Below are 11,056 nucleotides of genomic sequence, written 5' to 3'. Positions count from 1 at the left end.
GCTGATCTTGTGTCGTGATTACAGTTGAGTAGAGACTGAGAGAGTGAGAGAGGGCGCCTTGCGTTCATCAGAGTTTTATCGTTGTCTAAGTTTAGATCTTGGCTCACGGACGGCTTCTCAAGTAACAAGGCTGCAGGCTCGCTCCGGCCACTCCACATTGACACAGACACAGAGCTCCACACGTAGCTTTAAAGGGAGCAAAAGCTACAGAAAAAGTGACAAGTCACAAGAAAATAATAGGAGAGGCAGGGGAGAAAGCCAGATACTTTCATGTAACATTTCAAACAGGAGAAACCCAGACGGAGAGACAAATCAGACATATTCTGTTTGTAAACAAGTCTTCACCACATCACCATCTCTGCCTTTTACCTGCCGGGACTGGACAATGACAGAGGAAGCAGACGTGTCTCCCACCTCTAGTTCTGACCAACAGGCTCCACATTTTCTACAAGATGTCATCTTCCACGGCAAGTTTAAGGTGAGTGTCTCCAAATGAGACAAACAGAGTTTGTTCCCTGCCACAGTCAGACTGATGGCAAAAACATATAATAAAATACTGAACAATTCACTGTGATAAAATGTGCTATAATCCTCACTACTTCACTCTACTGTCCACTACTGAGCAATATTAGCAATATTTATTCTCGTGACAAATGCAATATCCTCCCCATAGTTGTATCCTCCAGTTACAGTATTCATAATTTATAATACTTTTGTTGCACTCTTTGTACACTATCTACGTTATTTTTGTTGTCTCATTTTATTTTGATTTATTTACCTTGTAGCCTATACTCTTTTTCTATTTTAGTTGGTGAGCTTTTCTTTGCCCTTTACTATTTTTACTTGACTCAAACAGCCTGCACAAGGATTCTTATGTGCCTGGACTGTTTGGTGTATGCACAAATTGCAAATACAAATTTTGAATCTTGAATCAGAGCAGACAGAGACTGACAGCGTTGGAGTGAAAAGAGGGATAACACAAGAAAAACTGAAGCTACTGAATGAAGTCTGTTCAGAGATGTAGACAGTACTGCAGATACTTGTTACAGGTAACACTATTACAGGAAGGATATTGTAATTTTGGGGACAAAAATCCCCCTGTCAAACGTGTAGATTATTTTAAGCTAAGAGCAAACACATTTGTTAGTTTTACAATACATAAATGACTTGACGTGAATCTTTAAACCTCACTAACCTGTTGTGTCAGTCAAAACACACTCATATTGTTCCAACTCACAGAACTTGTGAGTAGAGGAAAACGTTTCCAAAGATACAAAATATGTCAGGCTGCATTTAAACATATCAATGAAACATAACATTAGATAAAAAAAAAGTCTGTTTATGGAATGATGCAGTCAAAAAACTAAACATGAAGTCTTCTGTTTAGATATTTCACACACAGATTCAGACTTTATTGATTCACGATTACGACACAGGCAGTACAAATAAGAACAAAACATTTAGGACAACAAAGATACATTTAGGATTCCCGCTGCCCTTTTTGCTCACAAACAGCCTTGTAATCCTAAAGTCATATAATACCTGATTCATTGCACAGCATTGATGATCTGTCACCCATGCACCATCACTGCTAACCCAAATCATGAGAAAGATCAAAAGAAAGTTCATCGTACGTATCGACGGGGGAACTCCCACTGCACTCAACTGCAGCTAATGTACGACTCTTCTCTGGTGGTCCGGGCAGCAGAGAGCTCATTAAAGAAGAGCTGGATTAGAACGGCGAGAGATGGGCCCTCCTTCATGAAACAAACCTACACACAGATTTCATCTAAACTTGTGTGTACGCAGGGGCAGGGCCAGAAGGGGGGCATGGGGTGGCACCGCCAATATAGTAACGTAAGCTATTTAAATTAGCTGGATACATGGTTAAACCTCATTGGCTCTTACCAGTGTACCTCCATGTGTATTTTGTACACAGCAATCCCACCAATCGTTCCCAAAACGTCCCAGTTAGAGAGGAAATGCCGTAAACATATTCTTTGTAAATCAGTTGAGACATCAGCTGGTGTGCTGGCTTAGGAACTGTCAGCTATGAGCTGAGAGAATAGCCGAGCTTGACTCCGTGACCTGCCAGATTTTACACTATGCTTCATTTGAGTTGCTGAAGATCTGACTGTGCTACCTGGTATTTGGAGTGGAAGGTTCTCCGGTGCTGCAGGTGTGAGTGACTCCATGATCAGTGTCCTCTTCCTGTGTCCTGTATGCTGCCTGACAGCTGACAGATGTTTTCGGTTGCTAATTTTATATATAACACTGCTATTTTCACTTCCAAACATATGATAGGTGCACAGGCATGTCGGCCTACTGCTAGTCTCGCATTGCCAGACCTTCCTCTACAGCGCTGCGGAGGAAGGTCTGGCTAGTCCACACAGCTTACCGTGATGGGAGAAAAACGTGCTCTGGTTTATTGGCATTTCTTTAAACCAATCACAATCATCATGGACGGAGCCACGGCACCACTGTTAAATAGCCTCAGTTTTGGTGGAACATGTACGTTCAAAATTTGTTTTAGTCGTGCAATAGAAAACTCAGATTGGACAGATAGTTTAACTAGCTGTCTGGATTTACCCTGCAGAGATCTGAGGAGCAGGTAACCAACCGCTGAAAAGAGGTGCATCCGGTGGAATTTCCGGCAGCACCGGAGCAATCCCGGAAGTGGAAAGTGGTGGATGTGGACTATCCTACTGCTAAATATCCACTGATCCAAATAGTTTATCTCGGTCAGGGTTGTTTGAAAAGCTGGACTGGAATGTACCGTCAGAGTTATAATCTTATGTTTTGATGAAATTGTAACTGCTTGTGTTCACATATTTAACATTTAACTTCCTTTAGTTAAATACAAATAAAGAGTTTTGTAGGTTTTTCCTATGTAAGGCATAAAAAAATCTTTTTGGTACCAATACTGAAACTTGGACTTAAATTAAATACAATGCAATAATCAACCCTATTTATTGCTAATCTCGAAGGTTTGAGCGGAGGCTCTGAGAATTTAGCACACCTACTGAAAGTATCTGAGGTGTCAGAGCTACTCTCAGAATCATGGTCATGTAATGAGGATGAGATCAGTTTTCCAGTGGTTTATTTTTGCACTTCACAGAGTCGGGTTACTCACAAGAGACAAAATAAGATAAAAAAAAACAAAAACGAATGATCAAAATTAAAGCAGCAGAGTCCAATACACATGCATCTTGACTTTTAGTACCTACTGTATTATGGCTCAAAGCCTAAAAACCCTGGATCTTACATTTCCCATAATACAACCAATAACATTTTTTTTAAATTACACCCTCTAAACCATGTCTTTCAAACTCTTTTTTGTAACACAGACTTTCTGTTAAAGGTCCCATATTGTAAAAAAGGGACTTTTTATTATAAAGCAGGTCGAAGTGCTCCATAAACACTGTGAAAGTATCAAAACGCTCAATCCACAGAATAATGCACACAGCCTGAAACTTTGCCTTTAAACGGACTTTGGATGGTTGTGGTGTCTCAACTATATCATATGTAGGTTGAAAGTGCCATTACAGTCATTCCCTGGCTGCTGCTCCAGCTATTGGAACCCAACCCGACCCGGGACTAGTAAACTGATTCAAGTGTCTTCAACTGTAAATTGGGTGAAGTTCCCCTTCAAATATAGTTCCGTGTTCTCTGTGTAGTTTGATCTGTAGACACCTTCCTTTCAGATCTGCAGCCAGAAGTACATCTCACTGAGAAATATTGAAGGCTCATGTCACGACACAGCTCAAGCTATTTATGTCTCCAATAGAATTTTCTATAAAGTACTGGAGAGTCTCATTACTATGCATTTCAATAAGCTCCAACTGCATGCAGGTTTGAGAACAGGTTAAAGAGCCCCTATTATGCTTTTTTGAATTGTTCCCGTCTCCCACAGACAGCACTTTTTCTCAACTGCCTGAAACGCCTCCCCCACATTCCTGTTTGAAATTCCTCAGTTAGTGATGTCCCTGATTGAGAACTCTGGCCCAGTTTTTCATATGTGCTGCCCATAGGTGCTGCATTGTGCAAGCACAGCCCACCCAGTGGCACAATGGAGTGGGCCAGCTGACCAATCAGAGAAGACTCGGCTTTTCAGGAAGGCGGGCCAAGAGCTCAGACAGCTCAAAGCATGTTAACCTATTTTGGTAAACCCCAAGAGTACAAATATGATGCTGGAAAGGAGTACAATAGGGCTCTTTAATGGTCTTCTTAGTGGCAGCAACATCTTTAAAGTACTGGTTAAATTCTGTAATCAGTGCTGTGAGCACAGTCACATATTTTTTCACGGAAATGTTGGCTTTTGTAAAACTGGAGTTCCTGCAAAGCTGTGTGCAGCATTGCCGCCTCACAACTAACTGTTTCATGTGTCGAACAACCCACCTGTGCAAGCTTTTGTTTAATGTGTTCAGATGGCCAGGGAGATACAAAACTACACCACAAACTCAAAAAAGAAGGTCTGACAAGCACTCAGGCTTTTCAGTTTCAGATCTCACAGGGTAGAACAAGAAGGCTCAAGAAGGCTCAAACATTGGTTGACCTTTGTGTACAAATCAATAACTGGACACACTCCTTCATATTTAACTATACTTTTAGCACCTAGTAGATCTGAATACAATCTAAGATCAAGTAGATACATACTGTATGATGTTCCACAAACTAAAACAGAGTTTGGCAAAACTGCTTTTAGTTACAGTGCTCCAACTTCATGGAATGAGTTGCAAAATCAGCTAAAACTGCAGGTTTTTATTTGACATACTGAATTCAAGTTCTACCTAAATTAAATATATCAACATGTTTGCGCTTGTTTTTAAAATGTGATTTTCTGTTTTTATTTCTTATTCCTGTCCATCCCTGTCCCTGTTATTTGTTGTCTGTTAAAGTGTATCCTCTATGTGCTGCCTTCTTGGCAGAATCACATTGAGATTAAAAAAATAAAAATAAAAAACACTCCAGCGAACATCTGAGTGGATTACATGTGAGTATTGAAATAAGATGTTGGGCTGCACCTGGCCCCGCGGGCCGTAGTTTTGACACCCGTAGCATAGAGTATATTACACCAAAGACATTAAGATGTAATGTTGTAATGTGAATAAAATGTTTGATGTGTGGGCTATGTAGGCACATTTATGGATTTTACTGTAGAATATTGCTCAATAATACTATAAACAATTGCTGCAGACTAAGCATCTATATCTGAACAAGAATATTATATCTTAGACTTGATTTTTACACACATGTAATTAAAGCTATTTAATTATCAAGCCACCCTGGTAAATGTAAATGGACTGTAATTATACATTTATACACTGTGGCCGAGGCTGCCATACAAGGTGCCACCTGCTCATCAGATAAACATTCACACACAGTTACACTCCGACGGCGCAGCATTGGCAATTCAGGGTTCAGTGTCTTGCCCAAGCACACTTCTACATGGAACTGCAGAGCCAAGGATTGAACCACCAACCTTTTGATTGGAAGGCGATCGCTCTACCACCTGAGCCACAGCCGCCCCGGGTGACCTAGGGTCCCTGGTTTGAGTCTGGCTGGGAAACCTTTGTTGGATGTCATTCCCCATCTAGTTAGTGTTCAATTGTATTTATTTGATTACACCAGTGGACAGACGCTGTCGTATCAACCCTTCATTTAAAAGAGTCTCTATCTGCTGTCTCTTGCTAGTTGTCCTTGATGAAAAGTTTTTACTTACTTACTTACTTACTAGGTAGGAGACTGTGGAAAATCTTGCGGGATGATTTTTATATATGCAGTAGCCCTCTCATACAGGAGATGACAGCTTGGTATTAACAAAGCTTAATTTGGCTAAGTGACTCATTGCTAAAGTGTTTCACCTCTAACTTGTCCGGCCCGGGACAGTCGAGGTTTCAGGGCATCTGCCCAGGGAACTCCTGGTGACCTATTGAGTAACACAGGGGCAGCTTGTTTTCCTTTGACATGCAAACTGAAATATTAGCAATGAAATAAATTTAAAATAAATACATTTTAAATCAAATTTCTATGATCCTACCAAAATGTTGTAGGCTAATGCAACATGTGTGTTAATGAGTGAAAATAAATAATAATACTGATGGATTCTTAAATGAGATGAAATACAATGATACAAGATGGTTAAAATAACTGTTGGGTCTCAACGAAAGCTAGGACTCCAAACTTTCCCTTTATGTCGCACATCACTCCAATTTTATACTCATTACATTGGCTTCCGATCAAGTTCAGGATCCAATTTAAAGTTCTTGTTCTGGCTTATAAAGCTTTGCTACATTTGTTTAAATTCGCTTTTGACTCTTGTTCGTAAACTTTGGGTTTTAGGTTTTAATCGTTGAAATGATTTTCATTGGTCATTCAATAATTATTTTCTTTTTTCCCCTGTTTATTTTCTATTGGCTTGTACTGTATTTTTAGAAATGTTTATCATGTGAAGCACTGTGTGACTTTGTCTGTAAAAGGTGCTATATCAAATAAACTTATTATTCTTATTTATCATACCACACCCACAATTACTATGGTGTGGACGATTTGCCAATCAGTGGCCTAGCTGTCAATCAACTATAAGCAAAAATATGGGAAGTCTTGAAATAATTATGGAAGAGGATTAGGGCCACATGTGAAAAAATTATGAGTTCTGAGTTTAGTTTTTTAAAGTCACAATACTACTTTTTCTCAATTTATTTTTTTGGTTTAAGTTCTGACTTAAAAACAACAAACACTGACTTTTTTTTCTCTCAGAATTTTGACTTTAAACTCAGAACTCAAATACATTTTTGTTATTATATTATTATTCCATTTTGGCTCCGACAATTTTGTTAAATCAATTTTGCCATGGTTGTGCTATATCATCTGCTAACTAAGCCAGGTGGAAAGATTTACATTGTTCTCTAAATCCTACATCCAAGAAACATAAGAGATACAAAACTGCTCACGAAAAAACGTCTTCCTCCCTCCTCCCTGTCTGTCCCCATGTGCATGCTGCAGCTGCTGAAGGCTCTAACCCCCGAGGAAAACACCCTCTGCCAGCACGGCCTCTACTTCCAGGACGGTCAGCGGCGGGTCGACTACATCCTCACCTACCATGTGAAGAAGCCGGCCGGGGGCCGCTCCGGCCGACAGTCATCGCACCTGCTCACTGAAAATGCTGTCGCCCGCAGCCTACGCTGGGGCCCCCAGAGCTTTGGTGAACATTTCCGACATCAACAAGCACAAAGGGCAAGAGGCTCGTCGTCCCTGCCATCATCACCGGTGGCCGACGTGGAGCTGGGCTGTCCCGGAGAGACCTTCAATGGTCAGGAGGATCACAAGATGTTCAGGAGGAAGGAGTTTGAGGGGAAACTGAGAGACATGGGGCTGGAGCTGGAGAAAGATGAGGATGTGAGTTTACATATTTATCCATTTATTCTTTCCAGACACACTCTCAACTCCACCTAAAATCTATTTATGATAGTATTTGGAAACTACTGTACAGAATGTTTCTGCATGAAAGCCATTCCATTTGCAAAGGTCACACAGTTAGCACAAGTCAGTGTAGCAAAGTAGGAAACACTGACCTTGTTTACATGCAAACACATTCTGGTTATGCCCCTATTCTGAAAAAGACAATATTCTGACTAAGCTGTTTACATGTTAAATAATAATAATAAAATAATATTCCACCAAGAAGTTTTCCACTTGTTCGACCGTGCGAACACAGCCTCCCTCTTTCATTCCTTCAACGACGTTCTTGGTCGGTGTTGCAGAGTTTGCTCATATTCAAAAATCTATTGATATTTAAGTCTTTTTTTATGTTTTAAAGGGTAACTACTGTTTTTTTTCTACCTGCACCCTATTTTCCTATGTTATATTTTTGTGTCTAAGTGACTGCTGGGAACAACAATCTTTGACATTGGTCCAGTATTAAGCAAGCTACAATGTAAGTTAATAGGGCATTTGTGCAGCTTGTATTTACATTCACAAAAGTGCTTGTTTTGACACTGACATGCTCAGATTATTATTCCAGGTGTCTGACAACATTATGGAAAGGATTTCTAAGGAGGTGGACCTTTCTGTTAAAGAGTAAGATCCTTTTTCTAAACATAAAAACAGCCGCAAAATTGCGTTCCCCTAAAGCCACCAGACTCCATGTAAATATACAGTAATTTTAGCATCGATCTGATGATGGATGATCGATGATCATCCATCATCTTTCTACTTTTCCAACCATCACAACAAAACTATTTGGTTGAAATAAACACATAGTTTACTGATTTACATGTGAAAATATGTTGGCTCTATACATGCTAAAAGTATTGGTTTTTTTAAATGGAGTCTGGTGGGTTTAGCGCTAGTAACCTTAGAGCTGTTTCTAGTTTAACAGAAAGGTCTTAAAGAGGTTTTAAAAATGCCTATCTCTGTAGGGATCCTTTCCATAATGAAAGAAAAAAAAAACAGCACTTTTAGTGGACCAAATTGACGATGCACATTGCCCCATAGGGTTACATTGCAGCCCGGTCTGTGGCTGCTGGTTACAGCATTCTTAATACTGGACCAATTTCAAAGAATGTTGTTCCCATCAGTGACTTAGACACAAAAACATAGGAAAATAGGGTCCAGGTTGAAAAAAACAGTACTTGCCCTAGGTAGGTGTGTTTCTTTTTCCAACAATAGATGTGGTCTTTTGGACATGCATCTCTACCGCAGCCTTAAGCCGTAAACAGGCAAGAGGCCTAAACCAGCCTGTACACTGCAATAAAAACCCAGATTGAGATGCATATTCCGAATGCACATGTCCAAAGAATGCTTCTAAACTTGCAATAACACCAGCATATCCCACATGTCCTAATCGTAAAATGCTATAATCGACAAAAGGCCTCATTTGGGATTGGGAATTCGGACGACTACAAGCTCAGCTAAATGGATATGATATCAAGGAGCAAATCAGATGCAAGCTAATCAGAGAAAGGATAATAAAGTAGAAAGGATAAAAGGGAAAATAGAAAAAAAAGAAGAAAGTGGGGTTGTGCATCATAGGTCACAATGCATACAGTTTAAAAAGTCATTTTCCATGAAACTGGAATTATACACTGCTATTTCAGGCCAATTTGGGCCCCATCCAGACTTCCTGTGTTTAGATGTTTTTTGTAAAGCTCTCCTCTCCTTTTTCCTCTACTCTCTCTTTTCCTCTCCTCTTCCATCTTCTCTTGTTCCCTCTACTGCTCTCATCTCTCCTCCTGCTGCACTCTCTCCTCTGTCTTTCCTCTCTTGTTTCAGCAACAACAACAGCCGCGTATGTATTAAGGAAGTGGATCAGAAGATTAATCGTAGAATGTCAAAAAATGTTACCAAAGGATCCACTGGTACTTTACTACTTGTGAAGCTGTTTTATTACAAGTAGCCTTTTTACTAGTAACATTTTGTTTGGATGTGTCCTTCAACAATTAAGGAGGCAGCCAATTTTTATAAAACTATTTGCAGGGTTGCAACTGGGATATATCTGTGTATCAGGCATGTAAAAGTGTAAACTGATATTCTGTCTATGTATAAGGTGTCCTGATGCCAACATATAAATAGAAAATACGACTCTCCACAGCAGTGAATTGCAATGGCTGACCTGAGGTTGCAAGTACCACATAGAATGGCTTGATTCCTATTTTCCTGAAACTGTGCTCAAGGACAAACTCTCATTGCAAACACACACATGTGTGAGCAACTCTTCTTTGATATTTTGGTGACCATCGGTGGTAGCACAAACTACGCTGAGCCCAATGTAATGCTTAGAGAGGCTGAATACATTATTATTAGGAGATATACAAAATCAGCCGGTTGATACAAATTTCAGAGATGTCCAATCACATCAGCTCCTCTCATTCCCTTTAATAGGTGAAACGTGGAGGTCTCTGAATACCATCACCAATAACCAGGGTCAGACCAGGATTATCTGACCCTTGATCAACCCTTCTTTTGTCAATTCAAACCAAGCAGTCAACACGGGTTAAACCCTGGTCCAACACAGTCTCACTCCCAGTGCATCAAAAACCGGCGCTTGTTCCGGTGCCTTTGGCGTTAGTTACTGGCGCAAAAAGTCTCCTTTAGTGTCTCAGTCCATTGCAGGGGGCTTTTAACTAATTCCAATGCAATCCAATCCATGGCGATATTTGACGCTCTGGCTACCCCTTTGGCGTAATTTTTCAACGTGCGTGGTCGGGACCCTTTGCTTCACTTGACGGGACTTGACGCTGAGCTCCTGGCATTTGTGGAATTGTGGCTTCACCGTTGCACAGATAATTGACATCTCTGGACTGAGACCTGACTTGAGACCATCGTCACTCTTTCCAACCAGCAGATGCATTTAAATTGGCCTCAAAAATAATTTTAAATGTGGAAAAAGCAGGAACGCTTGTAAATTAGTCTGTATTTATTCATACATTAATATGGGTGATCCTTATAGTATCTGTTATCTGCAGCTGCTTATATTTATTATACAATATACTTGTACTGTAAAAAAAAAAAAAAACCCTTCTCCTTCAGGTCATTAAATCCCTGCAGCTGTCTGAAGGCAGCAAGACGCATGTTGATAAATCTGCTACCATTAGGCATAGCCGTCCACTGTGTTTACCTGAATTAACTTATATGCAGATGACACCAGGCTGCTACTAAATAACCACACACATCTCTACACACATCAAACTGGTCGGTTTTAACTCAGTATTCTAACTCTACTTTGGTACAAACACTGCTGTGTCACATTTTGCGATATGATGTGACAATTTACAACATGTCTATAACATAAAGTAGAATTAAGACTGCTGAATGACGACCACCTACCCAGCCCAAAAGCTCTTGTGTACCACCACTGATTTTCAGTCTCCCCTGGCATGATGTTCTGTGCCGGCTTTAATTGAAGTATTGCAAATTATGTGGCTCTGACAATATTCGCAGTGAATGTGGCACAAAAGGAAGTTTGACTCTGTAGAACTTTATCCAGTCATGGTCCAGATTGCCTAGAGCAGCGGTTCCTAAACTTTTTAGGCAACGCACCCCCATCTACATCCTG

General features: G+C 40.3%; 1 protein-coding gene across 2 annotated transcripts in view; it reads left to right on the top strand.

The window, feature by feature from the left end:
* Positions 1–11,056, top strand: part of LOC116040193 (anoctamin-1-like) — a 51,817-nt gene continuing 40,761 nt past the window's right edge. Inside the window, exons 1-2 of one of the 2 annotated variants that reach the window (XM_031285460.2) lie at positions 1–478; positions 7,006–7,398. In XM_031285460.2, the coding sequence (XP_031141320.1) occupies positions 386–478; positions 7,006–7,398 (486 nt within the window). In that variant the 5' untranslated portion in view covers positions 1–385. The remainder of the gene's footprint in view (positions 479–7,005; positions 7,399–11,056) is intronic. The other variant, XM_031285459.2, reaches the window with a different exon arrangement.

Source organism: Sander lucioperca, chromosome 7, assembly GCF_008315115.2.
Source record: "Sander lucioperca isolate FBNREF2018 chromosome 7, SLUC_FBN_1.2, whole genome shotgun sequence".
NCBI lineage: Eukaryota > Metazoa > Chordata > Actinopteri > Perciformes > Percidae > Sander > Sander lucioperca.
The sequence above is the reverse complement of the archived record's forward strand: the minus strand, read 5'-3'. Positions and strand labels throughout refer to the sequence as shown.